Genomic DNA, 22,381 nt, shown 5'->3' on the forward strand with positions numbered 1-22,381 from the left:
AAATTTTATGAGGTTCTGTTTAACCTGAAAAATGATAAAAAAGGAAAGTCATTTGGCAACTTTAATTAGTGTTCAATGATGCAAACTCAAATATAAAAAGGGGACACTAGGGAGGAATTTTTAACTTTGATATTCTACTCCCTTAATATGTATATTAAATTGTTCTTGAGCTTGATGGAAATTACATGAGCATATCATTATAGAGAATAACACTTTAAGTTTAGGGTGACACATAGATGATTAAATGGAGGTGAGGGAATGACCAAATGATGACTAGTCAAAATATGTTTATGTCTAGAACTAAAATGAGAAAAAAAGGAGTACAGGTAATTTTCAATGTTAATCTAAAACTTGGCGTAATTTCAATACATGTTTGTTGAAATTAAAAAGTAACCATGATGAGATGACAAGAGTTAGGAAAGAAACTGGGGGAAAATCAACCATAGGGGACAACAAGAAGAAGCATTTATTCAGACTGTACTGGGGCAAGGTCCTATGTTTGCCAATGGAGGTAGAAAGACATTAGACCGAGACTGCCTTCAAGAACCTGTTATTCAGATCTGAAACTCACCAAGCTAAGGCCAGTGTGGTTAAAGATGAGGGGACAGGGGCAGGTGGGAGACAGGTTAGGATGGCTAGCTTTGTTTCAAGGAGAAACAAGTAAGAGCACTGGTCATAGGAACTGCATAGGACTTGGCACAATTTAGGGTCAGATGGCATTGAAATGGCATAACTTCAGGGAGTCAGACTTGCATAGATTATGAGAACAAGGGCTACACTATTGATACTCAGTTATATGTATTCTGTACCCCAAGTTTCCCCATCTTCCTCCTTATCTCTTATCTGACCCCACCCCATCCTGCCTTTGGCACTCTATTCCCAAAGAGATTAGGAAAAGTTCAGAAAATGTCCAATGTAAATTAGTGGTGCAAAGTCAAATCTAATTAACAGTCTTTCTTTTATCTTTTCCTACTTCTCTCTATATGGGAAATCTCTTGAACCTGATTCACTACATTACTCCTATGTTAATTCTCCCCCAGAAGTGCCTCATCAGAATGACAGCTGTATACTTGCCTTGCCATTTATTATACCAGTCACTTTCTAGCCTGAACACACTTAGTAAATTTTAATTTCCTTACTCACTTTCCAAAGTCCTATCTCCTTCCATGCTACATATTGACTTTTGGACAATTACTGAATTGTACTCTACCAATTTATGAACTTAAGTATGAAAGTGAGCTCTCTTTGTCTTCCTGAACAACTTCAAAATAACAAACATCAGAGTTGGAAGCTACTTTGTTATGGTCTGAAGTAAGCCCATGGAGCCATGGGAGGTGTGTCCTTGTAGTTGCAGGGGCCCAGCTGTTCTCTTCTTGGCATTCTTCAGCTGGCACTTTCTCTTTCCAAGGCTCATCTTCTCTGCTTCTCCCTTTGTGAGAGCTCAGGGCAGATATGCCTGGTGAGCCTTACCAAGGGAACATGCTATAAACTGCTTTCTCAGTGTCTAGCCTTCCTAAATGTTTTAGGAGTCAGCACTTTCTCTAACTACATCTTGTTCTTGCTCTTAGTGCAGAGAACTGAATTCTATTGAGGGCAAAACCTCTGTCTCCCCTTGTCTGCCCAATGGAGGATGTCTCTTCACTTTCAGAAGTGACTTTGTTGAGTCTCTCCTCAGGCCATACAGGTTATTGATCTTTTCTTTCCCATCCTCCACCTGATTTTAGAAACCAGCATCTCCTCCCAGAATTTAGTTTCTGTTCTGCAGATTCATCTACTGGGTGATGATGATGATGATGATGATAATAATAATAATAATAATAATATTTTCCCCTTCATTTTTGAAGAAGTCCCTGACATCAGGGAGGTGATGGCATGACAAGCACATGACTACTCCAGAGTCATCTGGGTCCAGTGGTCAGATATGAGTCAGGACAACTGGATGTGGCCCTGGATATGAGGCAATTAGGGTTAGGTGACTTGCCCAAAGTCACACAGCTCAGTGGCAAGTGTCAGATCTAGATTCAAACTCCCATCCTCCCAATCCAAGGTCAGTGCTCTATCCACTGTGCCACCTACTTGTTAAGAAATATCCTGAACCTGTTTGAATAGAAGAATCAGGTATTGGGCTTGTCCCCATACACTCGATCTCATGCTGCAGAAATCTTGAAAAGTGTTGATCTCTCTCTGTGTCTCTGTCTCTGTCTCTGTCTCTCTGTCTCTCTGTCTCTCTCTCTCTCTCTCCCCCCCCCCAGATTCTCAGAATATACAACCTTTGACTCTCAGCTCCACCTTTCCTTTTAGAACACTATTGACTTGCTATCTAGAGAGTGCTTATGACTGGGATTTACCAACTAGGAATCCACACTGAGTCCTCCCTCCTGACTGAAGGCAGTTTTTCACTGATCCCTAGTCATGTGGTTTGGCATAAAGTCTCCTCCCCACAGTGAAAGATGGGCATCCTTGGATACAGCATGTACTTTCCTTTTGGCCTAGAATCAACCAAACAATTCACAATAAATAATAAAATGTCCCCTACTCGGTGGTGCACCTGTCACCTCTCCCTGCCTTCTGAGGTCCCTAGATGATATGCTTGGAGCTCAGGAGTTATGGGAAGCATGCAAGTCATCTTTCTGAGACCCCCACATCCATACCCCTGTGAGCAGGCAGAGGAATGCACATAAGACAATGTCTTCTGCATTTTGTGTTTTGCTCACACTTCTGGGAGGGTCATTGTTTTACTGAAGATTCTAGAACCAGGAACCTCATTCAGTGCAGGGCCAGGGAACACTAGATCCATTGTGAACTGGAAGTCATGAAGAACAGCACTTTTCCTAGTTTTGACTGGTCTGTTGCTGGCAGGGACCTGTGGCTGACTCTGGCTGAGCAGGGTGAATGGACTTCACAGGTAGCCCAACAATGAGCAGTATTGCAATTCCGCTCCAACTTCTGACTGACTCAGATCGTTGCTATACAGCCCCTGCGCCCATAGGTGTGCCATGCCAATTCCTGAGGCATACCTGCTGCTTTGTACAACTAGGGATGGGGAGGTGATGGAAGGGAAAGAAACAGATAGATCAAAAGGAGACACAAAAAGGCAGACACACAGGAGATTAAGCATGGGGAGGATATGTCCTTCACCTCTCCAAGCTTGCTTTGGAGCTGGGTAATTGCTCAGATCTCTTATTGAGATAAAGGGAAAGACAGTTGGCATCAACAAGGTCAATCAGTCAGGTGAGTGCCTGAGGCTACTATGGAAAGTCCTGACCCAGACTTTGGCACCCAGCATGGTGCCATGCCATAAGGTCCTAGATCTTCATCTGACCTTTACTAGACCTTCATCTGACCTTTACTAACCATTTCCTTTTCTGCCTCTCCACAATCTCTCCCAATACTAGCTTCAATTTATGTTAGTGAACTAGAAAATCAAAGTTTTGTATTGAAAGAATTTTCCATGGCAAATGGTATCAGCTCTGTAGTACCTGTAACCTCTAGTTGTAGGGTCTAGACTCTTGGTTAGTCCCTAGACTGCCCATACAGTTCTTTTGGTGCTTTAATATTTTAGCCTGTCATCCAATTATACTTCCGATCTGTCAAATTGATAGTCATTATCCTAATTTATCTTTCAACTCACTTTTCAGCATAATTATCAAAAGAACCTCTTCTTAGTCCCAAATGGTTCTCAGATTCCTGATTTTTTCATATGCTTAAATAGAGTCTTACCACCTGATGTTAGAGAAACCCATGCTTTATTAGAATGCCCAACTTTACTTCAGAATGCTGATATTTTTCCCAACCAAAGGTCATCTACTTGGTTGAAAATTTTCAGTATTACATTCTAAATACCAAACAGCACTGTCTCCAAAGCACTATGGTATCATTGCTCTTCCTCTGGAACACAGCAGGGAAATGACTACCCAACCTGCCCTAAGGGATTTTGTCATTCTCAAAAGCTAGCAATGAATGTTTGAAATCCCCATGGTCCTTCCCTCAACTTTAGTCTAAATCCACCACTCCCTGGGAGTGACAGAAGAGGAGCTGCCTTTATGACAAGCCAGTATCACTGGAATCCAAATGCCAGGCACAGTAGTACATTCTTCAAGCCCTAGGTCATCCTGTGCCTGGGTCCTCTTTCCCCAAACTGAATATTAAGCACCCAGACAATGCTCAATTCACTTAAGTGATATATGATTTTAACTTTGTAAACTCTACACTCAAACAGACTCCAATTTGTGTCTTGGTGTTCTCTCAGTAGTGAATAATCTCTTTGGTTTGTATTTGCCCCCTCCCCTCACGGAAGTAATCTTTAGAAATATATGAAGTGTTCTGACCTCTGTCTTGGGGGTTATTCATTTTCCTGTTGCTAACAACTGAGATTTCCTAAGGTTTACAGAGAAAATAAATATTTTACATAGAGAAGAATACAGAAAGGACTTGTACTCAAACCTGTAGATAGTTAAGAAAAGTTTTTCCTTGTGTAGAACTATTTGGGGAAACCTCATTTGGGTAAATCCTCCCCCCCCCACCCCATTCAGGGGAAAAAAAAACCTTAGCATTAACAGAATTATAGAATTTTACAAGTAAGGGATCACAGGAGCCAATCAATTTGATTCATAATTCATAACATAATTCTCACTGTAACAAACTTGAAAAGGGGTGGGGGTAAAAGGAATGCCTTCAAGCCCTCCAAATGCTTAGAGTAAGTGGGTATGGCCAGAGAAAAACTTTCCTTAATGTCTGTGGGTTTGATTATGGATCCTTTCTGAATTCTTTCTATGCAATACATTTACTCCCATAAGTATATTTCCTCCAAGGCAACCCATTCTACTTTTGGAAGACTCAAATTGGTAAGACATCTGACATCAAGTCTTCCTAAATCAAATCAAATTTGCCTCTTTGTAACTTTTCTCTACAGCTATTTTGTTCTGTCCTTTACAGTCAAACCTGAAAAATCTAATCCAACCTTCACATAACAACCCTTCCAACACTTTAAGACAACTATCATGAGTCCCTCTTCTCTAGGCTCAACAATCCAATTTCCTTTGACCTATTCTCATATGACGTGAATCCAAGGCTCTTCATTATCTTAGTTATCCTTCTCTGGATATCCTTAAATTATGATGTCCCAAAAGTAAAACAGTTATCTAGTTACCATCAGTGAACAGATGGGTACTCATCCTGAAGATCTCTTTTAAGAATTTTAAAATTGATTATACATTATGGGATACATTGGCACCCAGCATGGTGTGCCCTCATCAATTAAGGTGCTGTGCTCTATGAGGAAGATAGAATTGAAGCATCTCAAAGGAAATGTGCCATACATAAATTTAGAGTATGTGTCCACATGGACTATTTCTGCCCGATCTGTGGTAGAGCATTCTGAACTCTTGTGGTCTGATCAACCACAAGTGGACACACTTAATTTGTCTCAAACATAGTGATGTCATTTTGGTCTTCTTTGATAATGAAGGACAAGAACTAACCAGTATACAGATGGCCTATCACATTCTTCTACTGTAGTAATATGATGATTATAGAAATTAGAATATTATTCCTGTCACAGCATAATTCTGAATAATGAAGATGATAGAATAGCACTTTGAGATGTATGAAATGCTTTGCAAATTTATCTCATTTTATCCTCACAACAGGCTAGGGAAGTAGGTGTTATTTGTCTCCATTATACAGCTAAGGAAATGGAGGGAAACAGATGTTAAATAACTTCTCCAGGGTTATATAGCTTCCTAAGTATTGGAGGACAGATAAATCCAGATCCTATACCCTAACCCACTGTATCATCTAGCTTCATCTCAATAGAATCCTGAATTACATTAATTTTGGGGGGGGGGGTTACTCCATCATACTGCTGACTCACATTGAGCTTACAGTCCCCTAAATCACCTAAGTATTTTTAAACACACTGATATTTCACAATACCTTTTCTTATTCTGTACTAGGGAGTCAAATATCCCACCTTCCTCAGTGATTACAATACCTACTCTCAGATTGAGGTTCCCTTCAATAGGCAGAGAACACTCAGGACTTGTCCAGTCCTTAAGACTCATAACCATAAATGGCCCAGTCTAGGATTTCTCTTCTATGCCATATCTTTGTGCCTCAGTTTTGGCCCCTCCTCTGGTCCTTGAGCCCAGGGTTCCCTACTTTTTTGATCTCTTCCCCTAGACCCTTGGGTGATATAGACCCTTAGTTCCCCACCTGGTTCAGAACCACTGCTTGGTCTCTGAAGTTACCAACACTGCTGCTTCCATTTCTAGAAGTGCCATAGAAAGGACCTGGGACCTTGCATCTGGGGTTGAAGTTTTGAGTTCTAGCTTTGCCACTTATGAATTGTGTGGCCTTGGCTTCATTGTCCTTATATGTAAAATGAAGGCTTTGAATTAGGTGGAGGAATGTTAGCCCTAAATCTATGTTTCTTTGGTTTCTCTTCTCTTTTGAAAAGAGCAACTACAGGCCTCTGAGCTCCTGAAAACATTTCCAGCTCTTTTGTTAGTCAGACTCCTAGACTGCCATGTTGGTACGAAAGTGCCCTTTAGAATTTCATCCTTTGGTCTTCAGCCCTCACTCCCTTATCTTAGTGCAGGTAGTCTGCCTTCCAAAACTCCCACTGAAGCTTGTTGAGGTTCTAGCAAACCCCTGCACCACTTTCCTTCCTCTTTTGCCCCCCACCATCTCCCTCAGTGACTAGGACCAGGTCAGACTACTTAACCTGAGACTGGGAGAAACCTCAAGAAAGTAGTTGAATCATAGTTGGTGGGGAAGAGTGACATCCCAGGGAGTGAATCCTGCCCTAACAGACAAACCTGTCTCTTGGACACCAAATTCAGCACCTGCTGGTGAAGAACTTATGGGGGAAAGAAGTGAGGAAAGATCAAAGTTGCTGACTGTCCTCCTCACCCTAGGGCTAAGGCACAGCAGAGATGCACCTGCTCCTTTTTTGCCATGGTTCTTACTTTCACTTGGGTATTTTGACCTCTCTTCCATTCTCTCTCCCCTATAAATACTGAACACTATGCTATTCACTGTTTCCAAGTCCTCATATCAAACATTTCTCCAAGTTACATAACCACCTTGTTGTTCTGATGTTCTTTCTCTTTCTATACACCTACTACATTGCATTTTCAATGCCACAACAAATTTTAGATTCCTACATTCTTAACACAAACATTAGCTGTTCCTCTCTCTCTCCCTCTGTATGTGTATGTGTTTATTTTTTAACCACACTGAGGATAGTTTCCAGTTTCAAGGCTAGTTGTATGTTCTCACAGCCTTCTGTACATAGCCATTTCTTCTTAGTTGACTTCCTTAATGGCTGCCAGATTTAGGTTAATAACTCTGGATTGTCAAAGACTAAAACAAGACTCATCAAAGAATCAATGAGAACGCTGAATGAGCTAATGCTTAAATGGAGCTCTACTTTAGACTACATTTTTTTTGCCCTAAACAATTCAGGACTGAGGTTAGGAACCATGCCCTTTGGCAGCATGTTATTTTTCAAATTTATTTTTTTTCTTTCCTTGAAGTGGAAAATATGTACCTGTTTCTTACTCAAAAGTTTGTTGTGTAGATTAAATAAGAAAAACTAAAAATCTCTTTGCAAATTTAAGAAGCTATATAAGGTGTTAGATGCTATTCATTTTTAAGGCATTTTGAAGTAGTCTTCTACTTCTAGCACAGATTAATCAACTAATGGACCAGCTTAAGTTCTGGTGCATGTCAGCCATTAGGAAGAATTATCACCCTGATCTTGTTGCAGACTCATTGTTTGGCTTGACCCCATTTTAAAGCAATCTGTGTCTAATTCAGAGCTCCAATACTGGAAACCTAATCAATCATGAGTTGCTGAAAGAGAAATTATAATCCCTATATATTTGCAGAGTGCTTGGTAAAAGAGATTTTAATGGAATTTATAGGGTTTTCCAAGGTGTGAAGGCTTGCCAAGCCTTTTCAGGGTTGCTCATCTACCTTTGGTGTCTCACCTGTGGCTCCAAGAAGCTATAATGTGCAGCAAGCCACACACCAGTAAAACTGTCTCTGCAGATTGGCTAAACTAAGATTGAGGGTAACTAACAGGCCTCAAAACTGTTGGTGACTTAGGGGAGTATCTATCCCAAACATGTAATGACTTTCCCATCAAAATGGGTGGTTGAGAACAATTTGTTCCATGAAGGTAATTGAAGCAGGCACCATGGAACACTTAGAATTTGGTCATATACTCTCTCTCCAGAAGTCCTCGTGCGACTGACATCATCTTTAAACCCCAAGCAGCAATCCCTGAAGCACCTTCGAGATGCCCAGGGAAGACAGGGATATCTGGAAATCCAATTATTTCCTCAAAATCATCCAACTTTTGGATGATTATCCCAAATACTTCATTGTGGGAGCAGACAATGTGGGCTCCAAGCAGATGCAGCAGATCCGGATGTCTCTCCATGGGAAGGCCGTAGTGCTGATGGGAAAAAAACACTATGATGCGCAAAGCCATTCGTGGGCATCTGGCCCTGGAGAAACTGCTGCCTCATATCCATGGGAATGTGGGTTTTGTGTTCACCAAGGAAGATCTGACTGAGATTAGGGATATGCTTCTGGCCAATAAGGTACCAGCTGCTGCCCGTGCTGGTGCCATCGCCCCATGTGATGTCACGGTGCCAGCCCAGAACACTGGTCTGGGCCCTGAGAAGACTTCCTTCTTCCAAGCTCTGGGTATCACCCCCAAGATTTCCAGGGGCATTGAAATTTTGAGTGATGTGCAGCTGATTAAGACTGGAGACAAAGTGGGCACCAGCGAGGCCACCTTGTTGAACATGCTGAATATCTCCCCGTTTTCCTTTGGGCTGATCATTCAGCAGGTGTTTGACAATGGCAGCATCTATAACCCTGAAGTGTTGGACATCACAGAGGAGACCTTGCACCTTTGCTTCTTAGAGGGTGTCCATAATGTTGCCAGCGTCTGTCTGCAGATTGGCTACCCAACTGTTGCATCAGTGCCCTACTCTATCATCAATGGGTACAAGCGGGTCTTGGCTGTAGCTGTGGAGACTGAGTACAGTTTCCTGCTTGCTGAAAAGGTGAAGGCCTTTCTGGCTGACCCTTCAGCCTTTGCAGTGGCTGCCCCTGCCGCTGCAGCTCCAGCTGCTGCTGCTCCAGCCAAAGTAGAAGCCAAGGAAGAGTCGGAAGAGTCCAGTGAAGACATAGGATTTGGTCTGTTTGATTAGCCTGTGGGATACAACTATTTTGCCAGTTTATTTGTGGAACAAAGAAATAAAAATGCTCATTATCTCTAAAAAAAAAGAGTTTGGTCATATATCAAATACACCAAGGTCATCCATCCACTCCATCCTGGACCATCACCAAGCTTTCTTGACATTTTCTTGCCATTGAACTTCAATGACTCTGGAAAAGAAAGTGATGCTGATGACTGTGTAACTCTGCTTCACTTAAATCCAATTTATGTATATCATCACTCTGTGATGTCTGTCATTGATCCTCTTCGAAAACAAAAGAAAAACAACAATTTTTTTATTCCAGACCTAAGATTTTATTTAAAACTTTAACATCATCATCTTCACCATTATTACCACCACCATCATTATCTTAATGTTGAAGAGTTGTGATTATAAGGTAAATTTTGTTGTCTTGTGTCACAATGTTAAAATGATCAACTGATCTCTGTTTAGCCTCTTATAGACTGCCAAGTACGTTGAGATATTATCCCATCTAGTATTTCTAAACAATATTGAGAAGTAGAGGGCAGGTACTTTTCAGTTTATCAGTGTGAAGACTGAGGTTCTTAGAAAGTAAACGAACCATCCAAGATGGTTTGAATTGAGCACTTGCATCTCCTACCCCAGGACCCCAGTGCTATTTCGATTATACCACACTGTCTCATGGAATAAGTGAGTGTTAGTTTAAAAGTGTTCTCATGGACTTACATAACCTTTGACCTTTTTCAAAATAAATGTATACACCCACTTACTTGTTTGGTAATATGGGTTGTATGTTGTCAAACACAAGAATTAAAATTCTAAAACCAATCAGGGTAGATAAAATGAAAACTAGAAAGAAGGCATATATCTCAATGCCAATACTACTACTGGCATCTTTTTCCTTTTCTTTAATTGATATTGAGCCTAGTATCAAATCAAATAAACCTAGGAAGTGGAAACTGAGGTAATAGGAATGGGATATCAGGAAGTAAAATGAATAGTAGTAAGATATTAGATATAAATATTTATTGTATATATATATATACATATATATGTGTGTATATATATATATATATATATATATATATATATATATATATATATATATATATATAAAACCAGATCTTTGAAGAAACTTCCTCTACACCATTAGCAATACAGATAGGCAAATTTTTTTAACATTTATTTATTTTATTTAAAATTTTTGGAATAAAGTGAACATTTTTGTAACGTAGGATAATAAAAAAGATGATTGCACATAAAACTACTATATTCAATTTGTTATTCCTTTTAAATATATGTTATCATGTAATTTTTTTCTTTTTTATTCCCTCCCCTTTCTACCTCATCCTGAAGATAGTTATTATTAGACATTCTATACATACTTCCATTTATTAATTCTTTCTGTGGATACATAGAATTTCTCTTCATTTGAACTTTATTTTTAATTTGTGTATTTATATTAGTCATAATGGCTTAGTTAAAATCATTCTTTAAATAATACCACTTTACTGTATACAGTGTTCTCTTGGTTCTATTCTCTTCACCATTTCTTTCAAGTCTTTTCTTGCCCTTTTAAGATCATTAAGTTCATCCTTTCTTATAGCATGGTAGTATTACCTCACAACTTTATACACAATTTGTTCAGCATTCCCCAATTGATGACAATCCTCACAATTTCTAGTTCTTTGCCATCATAGAGCTGTTATAAACATCCTATTCACATTCAAAGTTATAATTAGTATTTGTGAATTTTCTACCATCTTATTTTTACTTACTATTTCTTTTCAATTATTATACTTCTCCAACTTAAGAGTCCTCAACTTATCTGTATCATGGGTAAGTTTCTCTCTCTCTCTCTCTCTCTCTCTCTCTCTCTCTCTCTCTCTCTCTCACCAAGGGGAGGGGGTTCTGACAAAAAAAAAGATAATTTCTGAATAAGACTCAGTTCAACCTCAAATAGCTTCTGCTTTGACTTCCTTTTATGTCTTTTGTTTTAGATGAAGAATCTTCACATGTAGTCTTGTTACAGTATTTTTGTATGACTTTGATGAAGTCTAAAGTCAAGAAAATAAACTAGTATATCCTTGAATTTCTATTCAAAACTAATTTTTACTACTCAATTTATTGAATATAAATAACAATACTTTTTACTTTGTAGTGTTAATTGACTTAAAAAATCTTTTAAAATCTGTCATACATTCCTATTATAAATAAAAGACATATAATTATAGAATTAATTAAAACACATTAAACATATTGTATTTATAACAGGGAATTTTAATCCTATCTGGTTATATTTTAAAAATTGATCAAATTATTTTTCCCATTTCAGATGTAAAACAGAATCAGAAATTAGAAATTTTCTTGAAGAGAACACTGAAAATGCATTTCTTTTCAACTTCGAGGATTTTGGTGATAAATTTTTTATACTTTTTTTTGGAGAAGCTTTTTTTTCAGCCAGAAACTTGGAAAAGTATCATTATGAATTTCATCGAGGAAATTTTATCTTTTTGTTATAGAACTTGTATTATCAGAAGAATGGAATAAATATCTACAGAATGTACTAGAACCTGTCTACCAATTGAAAGAAGATTTGAAATGTAAATCTGAGTTATTGGTTGATACCTCAAATCCATCTTCAACAGAAAATGCACATAAGATGATAGAAGAGGTCAGGACTTGAACTTATGTTTGAAGAATGGTGGTTTATGTTTTTGTTTGTTATCTTTTGTATTGACATTTTAGATAGAGACATCTAGGAAGATGCCAGTTTACTTCAGGAAATTGTGGAATCTCTAAACAATTTGAAATTAGGTAGTTGTTCCTGGATGCTAGTGCATGTATTTGATGGTTACCTGTACTACAATACACCTGGAAGTCCATTCACGCTTGTTTTCATGCAACTTAACTGAATGGAACAGAGACATAAAAGAAAGCACAAATTCTTTTTTTTTTTTTTTTTTTTAGGTTTTTGCAAGGCAGTGGGGTTAATTAGCTTGCCTGAGGCCACACAGTTAGGTAATTATTAAGTGTCTGAGGACAGATTTGAACTCAGGTACTCCTGACTCCAGGGCTGGTGCTCTATCCACTCTGCCACCTAGCCGCCCCCAAAGCACGAATTCTTGGTTGCCCAGATCTATTTATTCAAATTCAAGCCCCAGGGTTATAACTGGAAATCCATGCTGACACTGGGGGTGAGAATAATTGAATGGAAATGGTGAATATTTAGAAGTAGATCACTGCCTCATCTCTCAATTCATAGTCTCTTTTGCTATTGCAAAACAGTTTCAATAAGTTCTACGAGAGCAGAACCTGGGTACTGCTGTAACCTTTCATAAATATTTCGTAAACATTCAAAGATGAATATAAGTCCCACTTCTGGTTTGTGTCCAGAAGCATCTTTGAAGATCACTTGATATACTCTTTTTTTCCTGTTCCTGAATCTTTTTTGTTTCCTTTCTTTACTGTTCAGTTGTTTTTCTGTTGTGATCTTTTGGGGCTTTCTTAGAAAAGATCCTGAAGTGATTTTTCATTAACTTCTCCAGCTTGTTTTATAGATGAGGAACTGAAGCAAACAGGGTTAAATGACTTGCCCAGGATCTCACAGCTAGTAAGTTTTTGGGGCCAGATCTGAACATAGAAAGATAAAAAGTCTGGTTCTCTATTCTTTGTGCTTCCTAACTGCCCATTTCTTTTCTTATAAACCTCATGTTTCACAACAGTGGTTCCCAAAGCCATTGTTTATGAATATGCATGCATATATATATCAATACATGCTATTTTCTGATATAAAAATCATGTTATTTTCTATTTTAAAAATATACATGTAAATATGTATGTGCATATAAATATTACTGTATGTGTTTCACATGTGTGTGTACATATATTTGAAGTATATGTTTTTATTTCAATTAGATCTATGATTTCATTAATATAAAGAAGTCCCTCAAATGGCAGTGTATAGTCTCAGGAGATTGTCTGAATTCAACTAGAGTTTCAGCAGTTTGCCCAGGAAAGCAGGACTTGAAGCCAGGTTGTCCTGGCTCTGAGAGCAGCTCTCTTGTCTCCATATATTCATTTAAAGTTAGATCTACTTCATTAAATCATTAGTAAAACTAATAATTTACATGTATTAAAATAATCTTGTACTAACTGTTAAATAGGTTGAATTAGTAAAGAAACAATTGAAGACTATTTTTAGAAGACTTACTTATGAACAAATACTTTTGGAACAGGAGCTTGCAGATTCAGGAATTCAAGTAAGTATAATGGAGATAACATTTCAATTATGAATGGGATTAGTAGAAAACAAATTAACTCATTTGTATAAAATGAATAATAAAGAGTTTCTTTGTAGGCATTAACTCATCCTTCAGAAGAAAAAATTGACCAGTTTCATGAGCTCCCTTTAGAGTTACAAGCTTTGAGATGCCCATATCCTGATTTGAAATCTGCAGTTCTTAAGGAGTTTTTAAAATTTACAAAGGAATATTGGAAGAAACTTGAAAATATTGAGCAACATTTAAAAGCCATACAAAGGTAATCAGTGACCATCTTATTTTTTTCTCAAAAGAAGGTTGTTCTACACTGTTGAATTCTGTAGATGTCTGTAAGGTGGTTTTCATTTTCATTGGCTTCAATTGCATAATAAAAGGGTTATCCTTTTAAAATAATCTATTTGACAATAGATTTTTGTATTTTTATAATTATAATTTTTTGTATTAAAATTGTCAAAAATATCCCTTATCTACCTTAGCCATTAGATAAGAAATCTTTTTAAAGATTTATTTACAGGAACTATAAATATCAGGCAAAAATTTTATTAGTAATTAGTAATTAGAAATTTATAATCAGAATTATCAAATAAACAAACACTGGGAAAAATAAGTTCATGTAATTTGCCTCATGCAACCTATCTCAGTTCTAACTTACAGTGAAAACAGAATGTTATTTCTTCATATTCTGGGGATGTATAAATTGGAGCAAAAATGTTTCTATTAGAGTTTTCATATAAAAAATATTCCAAAGGTGTGTAGTGCTTTAGTTCTTATGTAGGGACAACATATTTCTTTAAATTGTCAGTATAATTTGATTTATTTGTTCATGTGTGAATTTGATTTTTTCCTGTGTTAGCTAGAATGTCAATGGATTTACTCCCCAAAATAAAAAAAATGCCACATTAGATCAAACCAATAAATCATCCATAATTTTCTCTCTCTATCCAATCTCTCTCTGCCAATCCCATCAGCTCCCATAGGTTCAAGGATTATCTTGATTTCCAAGTGTATGCTATCCAGCTCCACTCTCTTTGAACTCTAGTCATATATTTAACAATGAACTGTGAAGCATTCCTTTCTGAATGTCCCCAGACATCTCAAACACAATATTTCCAACAATATTATCTAGTTCACTAAACCTGCCTCCAAGAAAGCTTCCTGATTTTTGTTGAAGATAACATCAAGCATATCCTAGGATTCCTCTGTTCATTTGCATAGCCAATTATTTGTCAAGTCTTATCCATTTTATTCCACAATATTTCTTATATTTCTCCCTTTCCACTCACACAATAGCCACCATTCTAGTTCAGATACTCTCACATATCTAGATAATTTGCCTAGATAACTATAAAAGCTACTCGATTGGTAGGGCAGAGTTAAGATGTTGGAGTAAAATGAGCATTTGTGCTGGGTTCTCCTGAAGTTTCCTTTTAATAACTTCAAAACATGTGTCAAATTGAATTTTAAGCAGCAAAACCAATGAAAAGTCAGAGTGAACCTTTTTTTTTCCTGACCAGAAAAATCTTAGGAGGACAGAAAAAGAGGTCTTTGGACACTGGGGATTAATGTTAGCCATAATACAGCCAAAATGATAGGGACTGTGGACTCTGGAGATGGGAGCAGCATCAGTGATGGTACCTATCCAAAAACATTCAGTGTCTAAAGATTGTAAAGGAATTAAACACTTGGTCAGAAAGAGTCTATAGGGAATCCCTGTACTAGCACTAAGTGCAAGACCAGGAACTACTTGTCAATTCCATTTCCCATTACCTATTTCTGGGTTAAAGTTCCAGGGCAGAGGAACTTTTGCAATTGCAATGAAACAGTGGCTCTACCTGGGTACAGATTACATTTGCAGGGTGGAGAAGAGTTGTGATCATGAATGGGTAGGGGTCTTAGCCGGGCAAGGATCAGAGTGTAGACCAGTAAAATATTGACCACACCCATCCCTGGATCACACCACCTTGGCAACACCAAAAACTTACAAGTCCCCAGACTATTTTGTGAACATAGCATATTTATGTTAGTTATAAAAGCCTAAAGCTAAGGACAGTCACCCCACTTCTCAGAGGTAAGAGCAGACTCCAACTCTATCATAAAATCTGAAGTAAAAATAAGCTAGAAAAATGAGAAAACAATAAGACAAGAAGACAATGACTATATAAACACTATTGCAAATTACTTTTCACACACAAAAAAGACATATAAATAACTGAAAAAATATTAATTGCTCATGCAGAGGCCAATATTATGCAATAAAAATGATAATGCTACCTAAATTAATTTACTTTTTCAGTGTTTTATTAAACTACCAAAGAATTCTAGAGTTAGAAAAAATAACAACAGAAGAAGAAAAGGTCAACGATATAAGGGAATCACTGGGAGAAAAAGTGAAGGAAGTCAATGTTAGTAATGCCACATCTTAACCTATACTGCAAAGTGATAATCATCAAAACAGTCTAATACTGAATAAGAAATAGAATGGTTGTTCATTGGAATAGGTTAGTTACATAATATATGGAAATAAATGATCACAGTAATATAGTGTTTGGTAAAGCCAAATCTTTTGGAACAAAAAATCACTATTAAAAATAAAATGCTGGAAAAACTGAAAAGCAGTCTGGCAGAAACTAGGCATAATATCATGTCTCATACCATATACTAAGATAAACTCACAATGGCTTCATAATTTAGGCAAAGAAGGTTATATCATAAACAAATGGAAAAATTTACCTGTCAGATCTCTGGATAAGGGAAGGATTATGATTAAACGAGATAGAGAGAATCTTAAGAAATAAAATGGATAATTTTAATTACATAAAAATGAAAAGAGTTTATCAAAGAAAATAATGTTTCCAAAATTAGAAGGAAAACAAGAAACTGGGGAAAGCATTTTATAAAGGTCTCATTTCCCAAATATATAGGGGACTGAGTCAAATCTATAAAAAAGAACCATTTCCTAATACACATGATCAAATGATAGTAGTTCTCAGACTAAGAAATCTAAGCTATCAATAACCATATGAAAAATGCTTTAAAAGGTTGTTGATTAGCATGTACAAATAACAACTCTGAGGATCCACCTTATTATCTATCAGATCAGCTAAGATTACAAAAAAAGGAAAATACTGAAACAGATGTGGTAAAATAGGTAGACTAATACACTGTTGTGTTGAGTTCCTTTCTGGACTTGCTTAACCTTTCCCCAGGTGAACGTTGAAGGGGTGGGAGACAAGAGAGACAATTTCTCCCTGTACACCAAGATCTTCATTTATTTACCAAAATACAAGTGCTTAAATATCCTCCCTAGTCCCTGTTCCTGTGGCATTTAGTAAAACAACGCTGTAGTACTCAAGGACACCAGGTGATTTAGGTTTTACAGTGCTCCCACACACAACAGTCCCTAACACTGTTGGTGGAGCTATGAGCAAGTTCAGTCATTATGAAGAATAACTTAGAACTGTGCCCAAAGAGTAATAAACATCCTTTGACCTAGTAACACTGCTTCTAGCTCTGTATTTCAAAGAGATCAACAAAAAAAGAAGAGGATTCATATGTACAAAAGTTCTTAATCAATTGAGAAATAGTTGTACAAATTATGCCATATGATTGATGGAATACCATTGTGCTGAAAGAAATAACAAGGGGGATGGTTACAGAAAAATCTGAGTTAAACTTATATGAAATGATGCATAGTTAAGTGAGCAAAATTAGAGCATTATACACAGTAACAGCAGTATTGTGATGAAAACCAACTGTGAAAGACCTAGTTACTCTGATAAAGTTATCAAAAGGACTCATGCTGAAAAATGCTTTTCACCTCCAGAAAAAAAGAACTGATGAATTCTGAAGGCAGATTGAAGTATATTTTTTTACTTTATTTTTCCTGTTTCTCTCTCCCCCTCAATGCAGTTAATGTGGAAGTTAGCTATTATATTTTTTTAAAAAAACCTTCCAAACTTCATAAATCATATGAAGTAAGTTGTCAGTATTTGAGACTACATGACACACACAAAAATCAATAATCATCTTTAGGTCCCTATTTCCTAGAGAATGTAGTTTCTATTGTTAGTCTGTTTGAAAGCATATGGCTCGAACTCTAGGGAAAACTGAAACTTTTCTTCTGTTCCCAGCCTCTTTTTTATAAGCTTTTTCCCTTTGGTGGAGATCTTTCAGGTGACCAGAACCTTGATGAGTTATTCACTTCCTCTAACCAATCAAAACAGGAAAGGCATGGAAGAAAGAATACTGGATTAGAAGTTTAGAGCTCTGTATTCTCATTCTGCCTGTGATATACTGTTAATTTTTGGACTTCTGTTTCCCCAAAGGTTAAATGCAGAAATTGAATTAAATGAGGACACACAGAAAATCATCTATGCTTTCTCAGCCTGGACTACTCTTATTCATGTCTTTCCAAAAACCTTCCATGCTGGAAGCCTTTTTCTAGTCATTTTAATTTCTTGGATATATGCTCACAGCACTCAGCTTGTCCTGTCCATCTGTTGTTTCTGATTCTTGCTAGATGACTGATTCTCCTCTTTTTTCATATGTATCTTTGGCAATATCATTTATGCTACTTTTCAAACACTATCATTGGTAATATTTTGCAATCTACTTTTATTTCCTACTTTATCTTTCCATTGTCCTTTCTTTTGTACTTGATTTTGATTATCCTAATATCATATAATTATTCTATGATTCAAAGGCATCCAAATAATATGTCATGAGTTTTTTGGTGATGGTAAATAGTTTGTGATTGTTGAGAGCACTGAAGAGTTTTCCAAATGGAACCTACCCTGATAATCCTCTCTTGCTCAATTTACATTCCAATTTATTGTTAGGACAATGGCTGTCCAAGATAGGTATAAATGGAATAATCACACAGGCTATTCATTTAATAACATTTCGTAGTCTTGGAAATATATTTTTCACCTTTTTTTCTGTCTAGATGACTTTATATTGCTGTAGGTTTCACAGAGGTGACTTGTTTTTGGGAATTCACATTAATTGGTATAATTAACTATAAATTGGAGTACATATAGCCAGTCCTTGATTAACATAAATGGTCTTATTCACAGACTTCTCCACCCCTCTAGGGACTCTTCATGCCCCATCTCTGGGGAGCTCAAGTGCCTGACTCTGGCTGCATTAGCACCTGTTTGTGGTCAATCCCCATCTGTTTGTATATTGTCTTCAGTTATTAGAATGTGAGATCCTTGAAGATAGGGACTCTCTTGATTGTATTTGTTTCCTCAGCTCTCCTTGAAGTGCCTGGCACATGGTAAGCAATCTCTAAATACTTCATCTTTCTATTTACAAGGATATTCTTGTCTTTTAGGAAAAGATTTAGAATATTTTTCAGGAATAAAAAAATTCTTCATATCAAAATTGAAGTAGCATAGTTACTATGATATTATACATCTTCAAATTCAAGGCATCACATTTTCATGTGTATATGCTTTGCTGCCTCAACAATGTTATAAGGATTAACTAATTAAAAAATAAAAAGCAGAATAGATATAAAAGAAAAAGAATACCATATAGATTGTGTGTGTATATATATATATATATATATATATATATATATATATATATATATATATATACCACCAGAATGGTTTTCTGTTTTCTTCTCTTGATCATTTTATAGATGAGAAAACTGCAGCCTTGAGCAAGCCACTTAACCCCATTGCCTTGCAAAAACCTAAAAAAAAAGATGAACAAACTGAGATAGAGTCAAGTGACTGGCCCATAGTCTCATAGCTAGGAAGTGTTTGAGATCAGATTGGAACTCAGAAAATCTGAGTCTTTCTCATTCCAGACCTGAAATTTTATCTACTAAGCCACCTTAGCTGCCTGATAATTTAACTAGGTAATAGTTAAGCTTTTTCAGAAATGGTTTCTTATAAAGAAGAGAGAGTAAGGGGAATGTTTGGGTTATGACAGGAAAAAAAGACAGAGTTGGTAAGCATAATGTATCTGATAGACAGTAAGACATCAAAACAATATCTTGATTTTATAAGGTCAGTGAAGTATAAGGAACCAATGAACTAGGAATCTAAAGACAGATTGAAATAATGGTTTTGCCAATTTATTAAATTTAATGCTGCTATGAATTTCATTTTCCTCATTTGTAATATGTGGATGCTATTTATCCTGTTTTCCTCTCAAAATTGAGATGAAATGGAATGAAAAAGTGCTTTGTAATCTGCAAGGCCCTGAACAAATGGAAGGGTTTGTTATTAGAATGTAAGGACAGATGGTGCTGGAAAAGGAGGTGAGGGACATTTGTCCTTGTTCTTCCTAAATGAAATTTTGTGCCAGAAAAGAACATTTCAATAGAGTCCTATGTCCAGAAACTGAAATAAAAAAGGCAAGGCCTAAAAGATGTGCAGATACAGTTATTAGAAATTCATTCAAATTGAAAATGTGAATCTCACCACTAGTCTTAGAAGGCTTAGGACTGATTTTTTTTAAATCAGTTACATTATTGCTATGACATATAAAAGTTGAAAAAAGCTGGAAAAATTATCTCTAAATTAATAATTTTTTTTGGACTGATTAATTCTTTTAAAACAAAAGAAAGCAAACCCTGTTGCTTTATTGTCTCATTCTGAGCCTTCATGGCAAGAGAAAGAATTGTCTTGTCTTTTCCAATATATACTTTTGACCTTTTATTTGGAGATTCTCCCCTTAGACAAGAGTGAGTTTCTCTTTTATATTTGATGGATGTATATCAGACTGTAATACTTAATGTTAGGAGCTCTACACATTCAGTTAAACCAGAGAGCTAATACTTATCTGTCCCTTTCAGGTTGGAAAAGGGTTTTTACATACCAGGCTTCTGAGAAGTGTATATTTAAGGTGTTATCATCTTTGACTTGCATGTGAAGAAGCTAGGGCTAAGAAAGTCCTGATTTACTCATGGTCACACTGCCAACAAGTGCCTTAGGCAGGATTTGATCATGGGTCTTCTTGCTGTAAAGCCCAGGATTCATTCTACTATACCATATTGTCATCAGAAAGAGACTGTAGCTTTTTATTTGGATAATTAAGTGCCCAGATGAGTGGGCAGTGTGAAGTAATGGATAGAAAGCAAGAAAGATCCAAGTTCAAATTCTATCTACATATATTGACTCTGTGACCTTGGGCAAATCCCTTAGCAGGACAGTGTTCCAGGAATTCTCTCTGATTGTAAATTGAGTTAAGTGCTCATCTACATAAAGAGAGGGAATTATTTCACTGGGATTTCCCTCTACCATTGTGAAATTGTGGTTGGGTGCTCCTCCCTTTTCCCCTGCTCCCAGTATGGATAAAATTTAATTGACTGAAGTACAATCCAGATGTCAGAGAAAAGGCATCTAGAAGTAAAGTAAGGAATTTTACTGTCTCAGTTGAATGAAATTATCTTCTCTTATTTCTAAATACTTCAAAAGAAAAAATTGCAAAAAGCCATAGGAGTTTAGAGAGGTCACACTGAAGAAGAAGAGAAAAAGAACCACTAATAGTTTCCTCCTGATAACTATAGGCACTTCTGCTATTACAGATCATAGGATGCCCAGGGTGCTTGTTCATCTGGTCTGGATGCTTGATCATCTGGTCTGGCAACTTTGTGATGATGATAATGATGATGAAGAAAAAGCTAGTATTTTTATATCGAAGTTCTTTAGGTATGTTATCACATTCTGTCATATGTAAAGTAATGACCATAAAGAAAATGGCAGCTTCATTTGCTTGTAATGGGATTCCATAGAACTAGTCTTTTCACTTGTTTCCATTTGAAGGTAACATGGGACTGATTTAGGCCATCAGAACATATTAATAGATTGATAATTGTCCTTCATTCTCATCAGGGAGGCTATGCCATGACAAGCATATGGATTGGATTTGAGTGAGGGGAGGCTGTGCTAAGTCATCAGCCTCAATTTCTCCTGCAGTCATCTGGGTGCAGAGGCCAGATATGGATCAATCAGGATGGCTGAAGTAGGCCTTGGTTGTTTTGAATAGCACTGCAGAGGAACTGAGCACAGAATTCACCAGGAGAAAGAAAGTGGGACAAATTTCACTGAGTAGATTGTGATGTATGTTTGTATATGTACACATATGAATGATAATCTAGCAATGCTATGTTGTTGTGAATCAAGCATTGCTGGTATTATGTCTATTTGTTTAGATGTTCAGCTATATCACTAACAACTTTCTAACAATATCATATGGTTGTAAAAATTAAATATTGTAATTTGTGACTCTGGGCTCACAAAGATCAGATTCAGTCTTAAGGGCTTATCAATCATATTTTTTACTTTTTTTTACTTTTTTACTTTTTACTTTGAAAAGAGAATTTGACTCATGTCTAAAGCTCCTTAGCTTCTTTTCTTTTTAAAGGTTTTTGCAAGGCAAATGGGGTTAAAGTGGCTTGCCCAAGGCCACACAGCTAGGTAATTATTAAGTGTCTGAGACCTGATTTGAACCCAGGTACTCCTGACTCCAAGGCCACTACACCACCTAGTGGCCCCCGGTCCTTAGCTTCTGTGTAAGCCTTCAGGTTAACAAAACACTGAATATAGATCAGGTTTTAATTAATTTTATAAATACCACGAAGTATTTAACTCAAAGGACAGTAAAGCTTTCCCTCTCCAGGGGACCTATACAGTTCCTAGATTTACAGTACTAGCCCAGATGGGTCTCTCTCCATGTAAGAAAAATTTCATGATTGATGTAGGCATTTATAATCCCTCTCCTCTGGTTGACCCTATGTTGCTGTTCAGTAGTTTCAGTTGTGTCTGACTCTTCGTGACCCCATTTAGGGGTTCCTTTGCAAAGATATTAGAGTGATTCCATTTCCTTCTCCTGCTCATTTTACAGTTGAGGAACTGAGGC

General features: G+C 36.8%; 1 protein-coding gene and 1 pseudogene across 2 annotated transcripts in view; both read left to right on the top strand.

Annotated features, from left to right (window-relative positions):
• Nucleotides 1–22,381, top strand: part of CCDC148 (coiled-coil domain containing 148) — a 323,980-nt gene that overhangs the window by 109,050 nt on the left and 192,549 nt on the right. For both annotated transcript variants that reach the window (XM_074215932.1, XM_074215933.1), the window contains 4 exons: nucleotides 11,557–11,636; nucleotides 11,744–11,895; nucleotides 13,388–13,483; nucleotides 13,582–13,763. In XM_074215932.1, coding sequence (XP_074072033.1) covers nucleotides 11,557–11,636; nucleotides 11,744–11,895; nucleotides 13,388–13,483; nucleotides 13,582–13,763 — 510 coding nt within the window. The remainder of the gene's footprint in view (nucleotides 1–11,556; nucleotides 11,637–11,743; nucleotides 11,896–13,387; nucleotides 13,484–13,581; nucleotides 13,764–22,381) is intronic.
• LOC141523496 (large ribosomal subunit protein uL10 pseudogene) lies at nucleotides 8,306–9,245 on the top strand (annotated as a pseudogene).

Source organism: Macrotis lagotis, chromosome 1, assembly GCF_037893015.1.
Source record: "Macrotis lagotis isolate mMagLag1 chromosome 1, bilby.v1.9.chrom.fasta, whole genome shotgun sequence".
Lineage (NCBI taxonomy): Eukaryota > Metazoa > Chordata > Mammalia > Peramelemorphia > Peramelidae > Macrotis > Macrotis lagotis.